Raw genomic sequence first — 15,374 nt, 5'->3', positions numbered from 1 at the left:
AACCCAGCTAAAACAGCAACTCCCTAGTCTCCCCTCCTTGGTAGGGGGGTGGGGGTGTGTGTAGCACTTCTCACCATCTGCTATGCCACACTTTACTCATATATTCACTTACAGTCTATAGTCTGTCTCCCCCGAGTAGAATGTAAACTCCACAAGGACAGAAATATTTGTGTTTTCCCAGTTAGAATGGCAATCATTAAAAAGTCAGGAAACAACAGGTGCTGGAGAGGATGTGGAGAAATAGGAACACTTTTAACATTGTTGGTGGGATTGTAAACTACTTCAACCATTGTGGAAAACAGTGTGGCAGTTCCTCAAGGATCTAGAACTAGAAATACCATTTGACTCAGCCATCCCATTACTGGGGATATACCCAAAGGATTACAAATCATGCTGCTATAAAGACACATGCACACATATGTTTATTGCGGCACTATTCACGATAGCAAAGACTTGGAATCAACCCAAATGTCCATCAGTGATAGACTGGATTAAGAAAATGTGGCACATATACACCATGGAATACTATGCAGTCATAAAAAAGGATGAGTTTGTGTCCTTTGTAGGGACATGGATGCAGCTGGAAGCAAACTATCTCAAGAACAGAAAACCAAACACCGCATGTTCTCACTCATAGGTGGGAATTGAACAATGAGATCACTTGGACACAGGAAGGGGAACATCACCTATTGTGGGGAGGCGGGAGGAGGGAGGGATAGCATTAGGAGATATACCTAATGTAAATGACGAGTTAATGGGTGCAGCACACCAACATGGCACATGTATACATATGTAACAAACCTGCACATTGTGCACATGTACCCTAGAACTTAAAGTATAATAAAAAATAAAAAAAAGAAACATTTGTGTTTTCTTCACTTCTATACCTGAAAATCTAGAACAATCCTCAACACAAAGTAGACACTCAATACACAGAGACTACATAAATGTTGTTCAACATTATCTATTTGTTCGTTTTCTGTCCTCTCATTTGCACATAAGCTCCATGAGGACAGGAACTGGTGTTTTCCATTTGTACAGCCCTAGCACCTAAAACAGAACCAGCAACGTAGCGGGCACTCAACAGATATTTGTTACATGAATCCTAATTATTTTGGCAGAGAACACAAAGAAAATTTCAACTCAGATCTACACATTCTCAGCATCTTGCTTGGCTCTGAGATAACGTAGCCCAAACGTTACTGAATCATCCATGTTTTCACTTTAAAAAAATACATACCTACATTTCATATATAATCCAAAGTACAATTAAAAGCCAAAAATGACAAGAAAAGATTAGTGAGAAAACATCAGTGTTTCCTTGGTGATAAGAAATGGACTGTCATGGTACAAAATTGTCAAAAACAAATTCTTTTTCATTTTCCCCCAACACTTTTATTTTCCCATTAATCAATTATTAAAGGCTCTTTTGAAAAGAGCTTTGACCCTTTATTTCTCTTCCCAATACTGAAGCTAATTCATAACTCAGAATAGTATGACATTTACTTTCTTGACAACTATCAGATATAATAAAGTTTTGTTATTTTCTTTTGCTCAAAACTCTAGCATACTGAAAATGAGGACGGTCAGAAATGTGGCTACTAAAACAAATGTGAAATGATCAAGATGAGGCTCTTTTTCAATATCAGGAGAACATTGTCTGTTTGCAGCAAAGATGCTATTGACTCAGAGTGATGGGAAGCAAAGCAGAAATCACTGCTGGTGCTTCCCGTGAGATTAGGACAATGTCTTTTCAGTCAACCAGACTAATCAGAAAACACAAATACCATGAGGTCCTTCACCTTTGCTGTGATTACCCAAAACAAAGCCAGAAGGTCAGCAGCTCTATACATTCATTGACCCCTCCTGAGCTTAGTATATTGGGTCAAAATGGACTACAGTTTACTTTAAATCTAGAGCAAGTGATCTATAACTTTACCTAGTTTCACAGAAAAATCCATAGGATGAACTCAGCACTTGTAAAGGCAAACATTTATAGTATCACTTTCAAAAATGCCCAGTTACAGCCAGGCGTGGTGACGCATGCCTGTAATCCCAGCTACTCGGGAGGCTGAGGCAAGAGAATCACTTGAACCCGGGAGGTGGAGGTAGAGGTGAGCTGAGATCGCACAATTGCACTCCAGTCTGGGCAACAAGAATGAAACTCCGTCTCAAAAAAAAAAAAAAAAAAAAATGTCCAGTTAATTTTAAAATGTAGAGAGGTCAACATGTGGCTTCCAAAAAGGTTAAGAGCATACTGATTCTGGAACTACACTCTTAGACATTGAAAGTCATATATCATCAGTATTTGTAGAAGCATAATTTATATATCTGCTTACAAAATCATAATGTAAGATCTAATGGACACAAAACAAAACATGAAGATGCCATATGCACAGCTGTTACTGGGCAGATACAGGCCAGACAGTCCCCTAACCAATCTGATAGCATAGGGTAGTGAATTTTAAATCACGGTCTATGCATCCCTCAGTCCCACAGTGGTGGGGAGAACCAAGCATGATGCTTTGGACCTCTCACCCCAAAACCAAATAAGAGGAGAGCATTGCCTCTCCTAATGATTGATATGTTGGTATTCTGCAAAATATCACCCAAAAAAAAAGTTTCTGCTGCTTTAAAAATGCCTGAAAATCAGCATCAAAGGCTTTAGAATCAGGGAGATTAGAGTTCAAATTCTAAATTCATTGAGATGATTGGACATAATCATCCCTTGCAAAGACTCAGTGTTCAGTAAGTGGTGGCAATTATTGTTATTTATCACAGGGTAGTACTGAGCGGTATTAAAGGAGTGATCTCAAAATACACAGTTAAAAACCACATAACTATAATGTTACACTACATAACCCTTATTTGATCAGTTCATCCTTTGGCCAATTATGAAAATACTCCTTACAAAACCATTTTATCCTTTAGGTACAAAAGGCATAGTACTCAAGAACCAAGATTTTTCTCTAGGACCTAACGCAAAAGGAAGAAAGTGGGGGCGGGGAGCAAGATGGGGTAGGAGAAGAGAGAGAAGGGGAGAAAGAACGTGGGGGAAGGAAGAAAGGAAGGAGGAGAAAAAGGGAGAAAAACAACAAATAAAAGAAAAATTGTTCTAAAACATGAAAAGAAAACTACAAAATAAAAATTAATGGCAGGGTGTGGTGGCTCACACCTGTAATCCCAGCACTTTGGGAGGCCCAGGCAGGAGGATCGCGACGTCAGGAGATCAAGACCATCCTGGCTAACACGGTGAAACCCCGTCTCTACTAAAAATACAAAAAAAACATTAGCCAGGCGCGGTGGCAGGCACCTGCAGTCCCAGCTGCTCAGGAGGCTGAGGCAGGAGAATGGTGTGAACCCGGGAGGCAGAGCTTGCAGTGAGCCGAGATCACGCTACTGCACTCACTCCAGCCTGAGCGACAGAGCGAGACTCCATCTCAAAAACTAAAAAAAAAAAAAAAAAAAATTAATACACATTAGTCACAACTAAAGCATGATATTCAAGAATTTTGGTTTTTTGGCAGGCATGGTGGGTCACACCTATAATACCAGCACTTTGGGAGACTGAGGCAGGAGGATTGCTTGAGCCCAGGAGTTTAAGGCTTCAGTGAGGCACTACTGCACTCTAGCCTGGGCAACATAGCAAGGCTCCATCTCTAAAAAAAAAAAAAAAAAAAAAAAATTGTTTTCATAAACATTTCATTTTATGTTTAAATAATCTGTAGGTTAAATTTTCTTCACTTCTCAAAAAATATCAAGAATGCACAATAAATGCAGGCAAATCACAACCAACTTCAATGTAGGAGACATACTCTCTTTTGTGGTTTAGATTCCGATAAAAGGGTATTCAGCTGGCTGCCCTCCAATTCATGTGAGTGTAAATAAGTCAGCCACTAAGATTCAGAATAGGCACTGACTCAACGGTCCGAATATTATGCTTTGTTGTTTAGATGTGTGAAGTACAGGAATAACTGCTAGAATGAGAATGGAGAATACAAGGGCCAGTACGCCTACTAGTTTGTTAGGGATGGACCGTAAGACACAAGCAAAAGAAGGCCATCTTGCTTGTCTCATTCCACACTGCAGTGAGAAATAATGGCAGAACCAAAGATAAGACACAGGGGAGGGGAGAAATCAGCCGAGGATGCCTTCTGTGGTCTTTCCCAGCAAGCCTTTCCAGACACCTGCAGAACTCCTGAAAAGCGGCATTTTGAATCACTTATTAAGGACCATTAGCCACTACCATGGCTCCTCTCCAAGCTGCAACGCCTATACTGACAGGAAGTGCTGCCATCACCAGACAAGAAGGGAGGAATACCTGCTTGATTTTATTTCGGGAGTTAGTGATGCGCTCTGTGATGCTCTGGTATGTGCGAATGGCTGTCGTCAATTCTGTGTAGTGCTGCACAATCAATTCATCCAGGTCACGGTCACATTTCTCGTAGGCTTCTTCAAGGCGACCCTTCTCATTTTCCCTGTCTTCGACATCGTCACTAGTAGACAGAGTCCTGGTGAAGGCAGAGAGTATATCAAGCTGAGTAAAACTTGAAAGTAAAATGCAAAAGAAAGGTGAAGCACGTTCATCTTACTAACTAGGAAATGAAATAAGTTACAAACACAAAACACAAAACTTCCTTCACAGTAAATTCCAATAGCCCATCTAAGTGGATTTGTTGTTGCCTATCCAAGGGGCCCTTCTCTTCTGTCACTGGCATTAGAACTGATTTTAATCAGCTAGCAGGCAGGCATGAACGGTTCAAAAGACTGGGTAAGTCTTGATTTGAGTGAACTGTTCCATTCTCCTTATCAGTGACAAGTCTGGTCAATGAGACAGACCTAAGGAAGTACTAGGAACAATTTTCTGCAAGAAGAATAACAAGAAAAGGTCCCTTTCCCAACCCTAGGTATCACTGTACAAAGATAAGATACTCAGACACTTCAGCCATGTGTCTGAGTAACCGTGGAAGGAAAAACCAGGAGGAATGCCAAGCTATCACTATGTCCTTGGCCACCAAAGCAGCCCTGCAGCGGCCTTACCTCAGGACTTCTTGTTAGGGGAGATAATAAATATCCATTGTTTAAGTCACTTTCAGCTGGTCTTTTTCATACATAGCTGAAAGCACAGTAACGGATACAATTACTTATACACTGAGGAACCACCTTCCAAAAAGCTCATTTGAATGACCTGAATTTAGTATGGAGCCCCCAGCAGTCTGGAAATAAGGTCATATTAATTCTAAAATCTCTTACAACAGCAGTCATCTAAGGTATCCTACAGGACAGTTCCTGCACTTACTAGTCTTCAAACAGCACTAACAAGATTGATATGAATCAACAATAACCAGGGAATGAGATAGATATACTTATTAAAAATATTTCAATAACTTCGTTTGATACATGGACCACAGATCTTTGTTTCCTCTACTATCTTTCTCGGATAATTTTTTTTAATTTAGTATTATAATCAGTAACAAAGGAACCTTTTCCTCTTATCTGTTGGCTGTGGTAATTTAGAGTTTCATTAAATTCCCTCAGATTTGTCAGCTTATACATTCAGCCTAGTTTATTTCATTTATCTTTTTTAATTTAGGGAGGGGGATATTTTAGGTTCTCAATGATGGATACCATCAATTATAAGTCCATCATTAGAACTGCTTTCAGAGATGGTCTGTCAGCAAATTAATCACATATCCACTTCTAGATATTTGCAAGCAAAATACTGTACAATAGTCTGCTCTGAACTGTCATTTAGAGCAAAGGATCTTAATTCATGAGCCACACAATATATAAAACTCCTTTTTCAATTTATAGGGAAATTCAGGCCAGTCTTTGACTTCAATCTAACCTCCAAAAAGAATTTTATAATTCTTTTTGTTAGGTGTTAGGGATGCCAAAAGATCAGCTATATCATGAATACGGGTAGGGGGATGGCAGGAACAAAGGCAAAGAAGGGAAGTGCAAAAGCCACTAAGGACAGCGTGGGATGCTCCGGAAAGGAACACTACTGGGAACCGCCAAGACTTGATTTAAAGCCTTTACATGAGAGATCCTGTTTCCTCATCTGTAAACTGGTGATCCTAAGCCAGACTACTTCCAAGGTTTCTTGCAGGTAGAGAATACCACCCAAGTGTTAGACTATTAAAGTAAATCAGAGTGGAGAATGTAAGCTAAACTGGGCTTCAAAAATAGAGCTACCAAGATTACTTGCAATATTTGGGTACAGAGCAGCTTAGCATGTATCATGTCTTCTTGTTGTTTTAATGATACACAACTTTGCTCTTTAAATCTGAAACTTCCAGGCTGTTAATCTAAAGTAAAACACAATCAGAAAATGCCTTCAATTTATTAACTGTCCCAAAGGTAAGGGTTCCTAGATGTTTAACTCCATTATTTCCCCTTGTAACAGCAGTCACAGAATTGTCAAAGCTACACTAGATCAGTTTGCCATCTTTACAAGGCTTTTCATGATTTCTGCTCCACTACCATTTGTGGAAAAAATATAACATTTCACATTGTTTACCTTAACTAGTTAGAATTACCATTAAGGAAAATGTCAGGCCCAGAGAGGACACCTTCTCTGGCATCAGCTGTCACTGTGAACACATTACTGCATCATTAGGAGTTATTTAGGGAATAGAAAGGGTTACTAAAATGAAGATTTGAGAGTAAATTGGGTCTACCGGGGGGTTTGCCTCCTATTTTCCTTTTTCAAGAAAATATTTATGTAAGAAATACCCTGTGCCAGCTTTGCCCCATATTTGAAATGTATCCTCTTGATGTAAACTGGGATGAATAATATTTTGTCTTTAGTGAAAAATATTTACATTACAGAACTCAGAGTGCAAAACTACTAAAGCTTTTTTTTTTTTAATTAGAGAAAAGACAGCAAGGATAATAAAAATAATAATAGTCTTTAATATTTAGAGAGGCTTACTAGCTGCCAGGAGCCAGCTGTGTTGCACATTTTATAGAATGTATGTTTAATCCTCATAACAGGCCTTTGGAGTAGGTCTTATTATTATTCCCTCCCCTCTTTTTACAGATGAAACAGCTGAGATTTAAAGAGGTTACATTAATTTACACCACCTCACACAATGAAGGTTAGGAATAGTATGGGGATTTAAAACCCAGGTTGGTCTGCTTTCAGATTGCACTCCTAACAGCTACAGAGTGTGTCTCTTCAGGCAGAGTAAAGCTGCCTGGGTTAGAATCGTGGCTCCACCATACTGACGACTCATGACTGTAATAGCATCTCATTTTGCTCATCTATAAAGTGAAAATACTAAGATACCTTCCACATAGGGTTGTTAGAATTAAATGAGATCAAACAAGGCCTGGTATGTCATTAGCACTCAACAAATGTTGGTTGTTGTCGTTAGCTATTATTGTTCTAGTAAAAACAGTAGTAATAGCAGCAGCAAAGGCAGTAGCGTTTTTCCACAATACAATAAAAAGTACACCCTCTGAAGACAAAAGTTAAAATCCCACCGCCCCCAAATACTAGATCACTTAACCTGGGCATTAGGTTTAAACTCTCTGGTTCTCACTTTATTCCTCCTTAATGTCAAGAATGGTGAAGGCTGAGATTTTATCCTACTTGCAAGCTGAGAGGTTAGCCAAAGTTTCACAGGTGCTGGCAGAAGACACAAAACTCCTGGAGCTCCTCAAATCCAGAAGACTTGATCACACTCATAGCACAGCAAGCGGCGTAAGTGCAGCTTGTTCACATCGGTTCCCCTCGCCCCCGAGTCCCACAAGGGTTAGGTAGATGGGCCCAAAGAGAAGCCTGCCCACATAGGCAGCTCCTGGAGAAGAACTCCGAGCTCCAAAAACCGGATCTAAGCTCCGAGACTGGACTGGAAACACACCTGCCCCTTGCTCTGGAGTGAGAGACCATCTCTATCTTCCAACGCTGTCTGCTAAACAAACATCCTTGGCAAAATAACCTAAAACAAAGGGCAATCAGTGCTTGGCTCACAAGAACTTCAGAAACATACGAGACCTGAGGAGAATGGTCTCCCAACAATAATAAAATCTAAGTCATTGGGTTCCTTCAAGGATTGAATGCATGGTGCCAAGCAACAGCAGGCAGTGAATATTTATTTCCAAGCTCTGTTTTCTTTTCTGCAATATGAGAGCAGAAATACAATGTCTCAGACAATAAATATTTGTCTGAGATAAAATTCAATAAAAATGAATAAATGATAGACCATAAAAGCATGAGAGGCCAGGCGCGGTGGTTCACACCTGTAATCCCAGCAATTTGGGAGGCCAAGGAGGGCGGATCACAAGGTCAGGAATTTGAGACCAGCCTGGCCAATATGGTGAAACCCTGTCTTTACTAAAAATATAAAAAATCAGCCAGGCGCAATGGCCTGTGCCTGTTGTCCCAGTTACTCGGGAGGCTGAGGCAGGAGAATCACTTGAACCCAGGAGGCGGAGGTTGCAGTGAGCTGAGATCGTACTTCAGCCTGGGCAACAGAGTGAGACTCCATCTCAAAAAGAAAAAGAAAGAAAAGCATGAAAGAGCTGACTAATTCTAGGGAGAAAGTTCTCATGCACGCTAGCAAATCCCAGCAAATTTCAGTGTGGGATTATCACTAGTCCCTCAACCTGAACAGACAGCAGTGCAGAAAAGAACACTTGTCACTGAGCTCCCTCCACCAGCCAGGTCATGAACCTCTCTTCAGCCTGCTAAGCCTCTGTGCAATACAGAGCTCTACCAGTTCACAAAGCAACTCACTGCAATTTTGAACAGCTTTACTTATTATACAGCCTTCCATTAAAATAAAATAAAATCAGCCTCTTTATAATTTCTACCCATTGATCCTAGTCCCATGTTTTTCTGTAACACAAAAAATGTCTCTTCCTTCTTCCATGAAATTTCCCTTTAAATGGTGAAGGACTTTCGATAGTTCTTTCTTGGGTTACACACCTTCAATTTCTTCAACTGTTTCTTCCATACCATGACTTCCAACAGCCCACCATCCTTTTTGCTTTCATCTGAAGTCCCCTCGGAAACAGGTAACACTCACACAGAACGTACTATGTGCCAGGCATTAATCTAAGTGGGTTTACACATACTAATTAATTTATTGCGAAAACATCCTTATGAGGTAGGTACCTGTATTAATCTGTTTTCATGCTGCTGATAAACACACACCCGAGACTGGGCAATTTACAAAAGAAAGAGGTTTACTGGACTTACAATTCCATGTGGCTGGAGAGGCCTCATGGTGAAAGGTGAAGGTGAAAGGCACATCTCACATGGCAGCAGACAAGAGAATAGGGCTTGTGCAGGGACTCCCCTTTTTAAAGCCATCAGATCTCATGAAACTCATTCACTATCACAAGAACAGTGCAGCGAGGAGAGACCCCTTCAATTCAATCAACCCCTACTGAGTTGCTCCCACGACAGGTGGGAATTGTGGGAGTTAAAATTCAAGATGAGATGTCAATGGGGACACAGCCAAACCATATCAGTACCATACATATCCCTCTTTGAAGAGATAAAGAGATGGAGTTTTTTATTCAAGGCACAGTCTTTAAGGAGCAGAGTCTGACCTCAAACCTGGGCCATATGGCTCTTAATGGCTTCACTAACCTGCCTCTCAGATGTGCTGAGAAGTGAACGCAACATACTTCCAAACGGAAAGAGGTTTTATATCCCACAACATGAACACTATATTTCTAATAATATAGCCCAAAACTACATTGCATTTTTAAAAAATATAGTCCAAAAATTATCCAAGATCCCTTTGACAGTAAGTGTTGACAAGTCAACTCTCATTCATCCTCCACTTGTGAAATTTTAAAACTAAACGCAGAAATTTACATGCATTACAAATTTAGGACATCCCTGTGTCCTACATGTTTGGAAAGGAAGGTGAAAGTGAGGCACAGGATACAAACTACTGAGTGTCTATAACACACCAGGCAATACAGTGGTTATTCTGCATACCTAGTCTAAGACAATCCTCAAAGCAGTCTAGTATAATAAAATATTATCACCAGCCTTTTTATAGATAAGGAATCAGAGGCTCAAAGAGGTAAAGTAACTTACACACATGCAGATAGTTAATAACAGAGTTGAAATTAAAGCTAAGTATATTTGACTCCAAAATCCATGCTCCTTCTACTATACATGTTACAAAATCCTATCTTTCCTGCCTTCAACTCCTGAGCTGCAGGACACACACTCTCATCAAGCCACAGTTCATAGGTAAAGAGAACAGCAGACAGCTAGGGATGGAAAGAGAGCACCAAGCAGCTTTTTCAGTAATAACAGTCTTGAATCTGGGCAAGATTTTAAAGCATGAGCTAAATAAAAGACATGATCAAAGGACCAATGGTATAAAGTTGCCAACCCAAGATGTATTCAAGTTATTCAATCACTCTAGATTTTTTTTTGCATTCCTATTCTCAAAACGATTATGACTTATAAACTATTGTCAAGTTCATGGAGGAACATAAAAGAATAAACAAGATTCCAGTTAAGCTGGACACAAAGACATTTCTGGATCATTAAGAATTTTTCACTAAGACAGCTCTGGTATTTTGCATGATGAATTACATCTTAACCATGACTAATTAATCCCCAGGAAGGAATTTATTTACCTAAAGGGCTAAAAGGACCACGGTACACATGTTAAGCTACTCTTAACGACATCTAGTAGGAACAAATACATTATTAAGTTCTAGTTGATTCACAACCATGAGCTCCAAGTGAGTCCCATAAACAAGCATTAAAACCCAGGGCAAATAATGGGAGATCTAAACTAAATTTGTCTGCTTCCCATTTTCATACTAGCTTCTGTATTTCAGTGTAGCCGATCAAATGTTTTGAAAGGAAAATAACCAGTCACCATCACTGGTTCCTTCTGTGGAGCAATTTTGCTCTCACTTTGGACTCAATAGAGTAATGGAGTCCAGAGAGGAGAAAATACATAAAAGTCGGTATTGTTCTTAAAGACAAAAGAAAGATCCAATAAAGGAAAAAGCACACCTGTGAAAATAAGGCCAGTCACCAAAAGTGACTCATTACTCAAGTGGAATAAAAGGATGCAAAAAGAAAAACCCAAATCTAGAATACTAACATTAGGAATACACCAAGAAAGCCTCTTACTACCTCATCAAGTATGTCAAACAAGAGCCATCCACATACGCATTAAAGGAACACAGGTTCTGGAATTTTTAAAAACCCAGATTCAAACAGAGCTCTGCAACTTTCAAGCTGCTCGACCTTTGGTAAGTGACTTAACTTTTCTGGGTCTGTTTTTTTCTTTATAAAACAGGTAAGATAATAAGAATACCTGCCTCACCAGGATACTGTTAGGACTGGAGAAGTGTGTGAATGTGCTCTGAAAATATAAAGTGTGACAGAAGTGTTGGCTGATATATTATTAGGAACAAAATAAATAATCTATGAATCACAACATTGTTAGCCCAAATCCCCTAAAGTCTACCCCTTTCTAAAGTTCCTGAGGATATTTATTTCTGAATTGAGATCAGACCTTTTTCTCTACACTCTGACAGTGCCTGGTACATTGAGTGCTTAGTAAAAGCTAAGTAATGAGCAGCAGTGCGATGCAGATCTAGAGAGGTCATGGAGGACAGTTCCCAGCCTTAAGAAACAATTGTAACTAAATTGTCTCACATGAAATGCATGCTCAAAACTCTGTAGAAAAGAACAAATAATAGTTGCTAGTGACCCTATTTAATTCACTTATTCATTCAACAAATATTCACTAAGTATCTATTACTTACCAGGCACAGTTATGAGAGCCTAGAGATACATACAGCAATGAACAAAACCAGTCCCTCCCTCATGAAGCTTATGTTCTAGTGAGGGGAGCTGGGAGGTAACAGCGACGCAAAAGCCAAGACAGGCAAGGAGGAAGGAGGCTACTTCATTTATAAGGAGGCCAGGGAGGGCCTCTGGATAAAGATGGCATTTGAATACAGCTTACTGGAAAGTGAAAGAAAAAGGGCACTATCTGGGAAGCTGATTCCAGAGAGAACAGACCCTGAAACAAGATGTGTTTAGCCTGCTCAAGGAACATGGAATGACAAGGAGGTCAGTGTGGCTTCAGAGACTTGAGGAAGAGTGACAGTGACAGGAAATGAATCAAGGAGAAAATTAGGAGTCAGACCAGTCTCAACTTTGTGAGCTTTTACTCTGAGTGTTCTATGAAGCTACTTGGGGGTGAGCACCCAGTCAAAGACTGATAACCATTCAACCAGTATTTAATGGTGAAACTGAGTAACAATATCTACAATCAAGTTTCATTTTAATTATATCCCACCTCTTCCCAAAAAAGATGTGAGATGGCTTGCACAAGAGTATAAACAATAAAAAGTAAAATATAAATGAGAAAGTGGGACTAAAGAGATGCAGAGCTAAACAACACCAAATAGATGTAAAAGACAACTATGCAGATCATATGGGCAAGTAGAGTGAATATGAAGTGAGCCCCCAAACTAAATCTGAGCTTCCTAGCAGCCCAGGCAAAAGGAGACACGTCACATAATATAATTCTCATTGTCAAAAATATGGACTCCAGTTCCTCTAAGGAAGCACATTTTGAATTAGTCCTAAATTCTAAAAGAAATCTTTCACTTAAAAAACACGGAAGACCTAATATAGTAAAAGATGTCCTTAACAATCTTCTGAAAGCAGACAAAGTCACAAATCTTACATGGCCATTTCTTATAAGTTCCTTCAAGAACATAACATTAAAACTCAATTCAGGCCTAGAGATTTTGAAAGATCTGAATATAGCCCAGGTACAAAGTTTTCCAACAATTCATTTTAATTTAAGGCTAGAATTTCAGGAACTTACAGGACTAAATAGATCAAATTATGTTTTATTAATTTTAATACAAACCAGAAAAGCATGCAGTAAGATTGACAAACAATTGTGAAAAATTAGCAGCCTGATCAGGGCTCTTGCCGGAGCCTCAAGACTACTTGTAGGTGATGAGAGATTGTCACTCTAGAAGCAGTTTAGGATCTTTTATCAAAGTAATAAGAGTCCCCAGGGTACCACCTGTTAGGAACTTCAGTTCATAACTGTGTCCCTCCCAAATTCAGATGTTGAATCTCTGACTCTCAATGTTATTGTATTTGGATACACAGTCTACAAAGGTAATAAAGGTTAAGTGAGGTTAGAAGGGTGGGCCTTAATCCAAAAGGACTGATGTCCTTAGAAGAAAGGAAGCGGAAGGAGAAGTCCTCTCCACACATTTACACAGCAAAGGCCATGTGACAGTAGAGTAAGGGAGCCATTTACAAGTAGAGTGAGAGGCTTCCCTAGAAACCAGCCCTGATGGGTTGACCTCGATCTTGAACTTGTAGCCTCCCGAACTGTGAGAAAATACATTTCTATTGGTTTAGCCACCTAGTATTCGGTGTTTTGTTATGGCAGCCCAACTAGACTAATACACCACACTTTAAAACACAAGCAGTGTTATTTTGGTTGGCTAATTTCTCAAGATAGATGTTATCAGTCACTCTTAGACATAAGCAACACAGAGTCTTGGCAAATCCACAAGAATTAGCTGCCTAATACAGCCCCTGATAACTAAACTAATTAACCAGCTATAAGAAATATTTAATGTAATACACCTGAATTTTGGCGACACCTGCAGAATAATTAGCATTAAGTCATGCTTTCTGCAAACAGTTAATGGGCTTAATTGTCTACTAAGGACATTCTTTGTTGGCATCCAGTGACCTCTCCTCCAGGAATAATAAAGATTAACAAAACAATTAATGGAAATCCCTTCAAGCAACTCAGAAAAACTAATTACAAGTACAGCTTCACATATCCAAAAATCACTTATCAGGAAGCAACAGCTCTACAGAGCACAATCTATAATAAGAATCGAATCTCAGTGACCCTTCTTAAAAGTACTCAAAATGGGCCCCTAAGTGAATAAACTATATCACCGAATCCCTGCCTTTTCTACTCATCAAGCACCTGAACCGCCCAATCAGTGCTACCTTCTCTCTTGTTGGGACGATTCCAGTGACTTTTTTTTTTTTTTTTTTTTTTTTTTTTTTTAGACAGAGTCTAGCTCTGTCGCTCAGGCTGGAGTGCAGAGGCACGATCTTGGCCCCAATGAAATTTCTTAAATTGCATAATGCAAAGAGTACTAGAGAAGGAGCCATCCTGATTTAGTTACAAAATATTCTAACACATTATCATAAGGCAAAAACTAAGCATAAATGCTCAACAAATGCTGAAGAGTTCACTAGTTTCAGAACCTCACTCCAAGATGAAAAAAAAAAAAAGGAATTATTAGCTTACTGATCTTTCCAGAACATAATATTCCTGTTGCTACTAATCCCAATGCACAAAAAAAAAAAGTCTAGAGCTGATATGATTCTTTACAACACAAATCCTGTTTTCTCTCCCAAACTGCTTTTAACCAGAAGACATTAAGTTAAGTTATTGTATCTATTCAGCCCTAATTTCACAATGTGACAGTCAGGTTCTCTTTGCCTTTAAAATTCTAAAGAGCCAATCTAAGAAATGGCTGACAGCACCATATACCTATAATGTCATCAGGAAACAAAAGCCAGTCCTAAGTATGAATAGAACGAAAGTACAAACTGAAGAGGAAAAGAGATAGTTAAGAATATAAACACTAAAGAAACAAGTTAAGAAATGTCTTTCAAGCCTCTTATTCTAAGCAGAACAGTTTGTATAAGACAAATAGTCTATAAATGCTCCCAGTGAATTATAAAAATAAGAGACCTTCATCATATCCTTTCTGAGTTACTCAGCATTATGAGTTTAATGTGTAAAAAATTACACATTAAAGACATGTTCAAGATGTGTATCACTATATAATCATATAAGATACGGCTTCACTCAAAGCATAACCAAATCTACACTACACTTTTAAATCGGATTTTATTATATTCAATTATACATTGTGATTGCTTGTTTCTTAATTATGTCTTATTAGAGCACACAAAATACAAGATAATCCTATCCCAACTGATAGCAATTCACAATGACAAGTCCCTCTGAAAAAGTTTTCTGATGCATAAAAACAATATCCCCTAACAGTACAAAGAGATGTATTTAATATCAAGTGACACTAAACAATTTTTGCTTAAAGTCAATTGAAAATTGGTTGGTGTCTTGCTTCAGACAGCACTTAGGGCCAATTACTACACCCAACATATACAGTTTTTCAACATTTCAATTAACTCAGTTATAGAACACTTCTGGGGACCAAAAGCTATAAATCTCTTAGGCAACAAAGAAGGTCATTATCTAATATTAAGTAAAATCACCCCACTAATGCATAAAACTGAGCCCAAGGTTGACAAAGTCAACTTAAAATCTCCCCCCTAC

General features: G+C 39.0%; 1 protein-coding gene across 2 annotated transcripts in view; it reads right to left on the bottom strand.

Annotated features, from left to right (window-relative positions):
* The window catches only part of EXOC4 (exocyst complex component 4), an 818,776-nt gene that overhangs the window by 792,033 nt on the left and 11,369 nt on the right, over nucleotides 1-15,374 (bottom strand). For both annotated transcript variants that reach the window (XM_007982965.3, XM_073009345.1), the window contains exon 2: nucleotides 4,322-4,511. In XM_007982965.3, the coding sequence (XP_007981156.3) occupies nucleotides 4,322-4,511 (190 nt within the window). The remainder of the gene's footprint in view (nucleotides 1-4,321; nucleotides 4,512-15,374) is intronic.

This window comes from Chlorocebus sabaeus, chromosome 21 (assembly GCF_047675955.1).
Source record: "Chlorocebus sabaeus isolate Y175 chromosome 21, mChlSab1.0.hap1, whole genome shotgun sequence".
In the NCBI taxonomy this organism is placed as follows: domain Eukaryota; kingdom Metazoa; phylum Chordata; class Mammalia; order Primates; family Cercopithecidae; genus Chlorocebus; species Chlorocebus sabaeus.
This window is presented reverse-complemented; position numbering and strand designations above follow the sequence as displayed.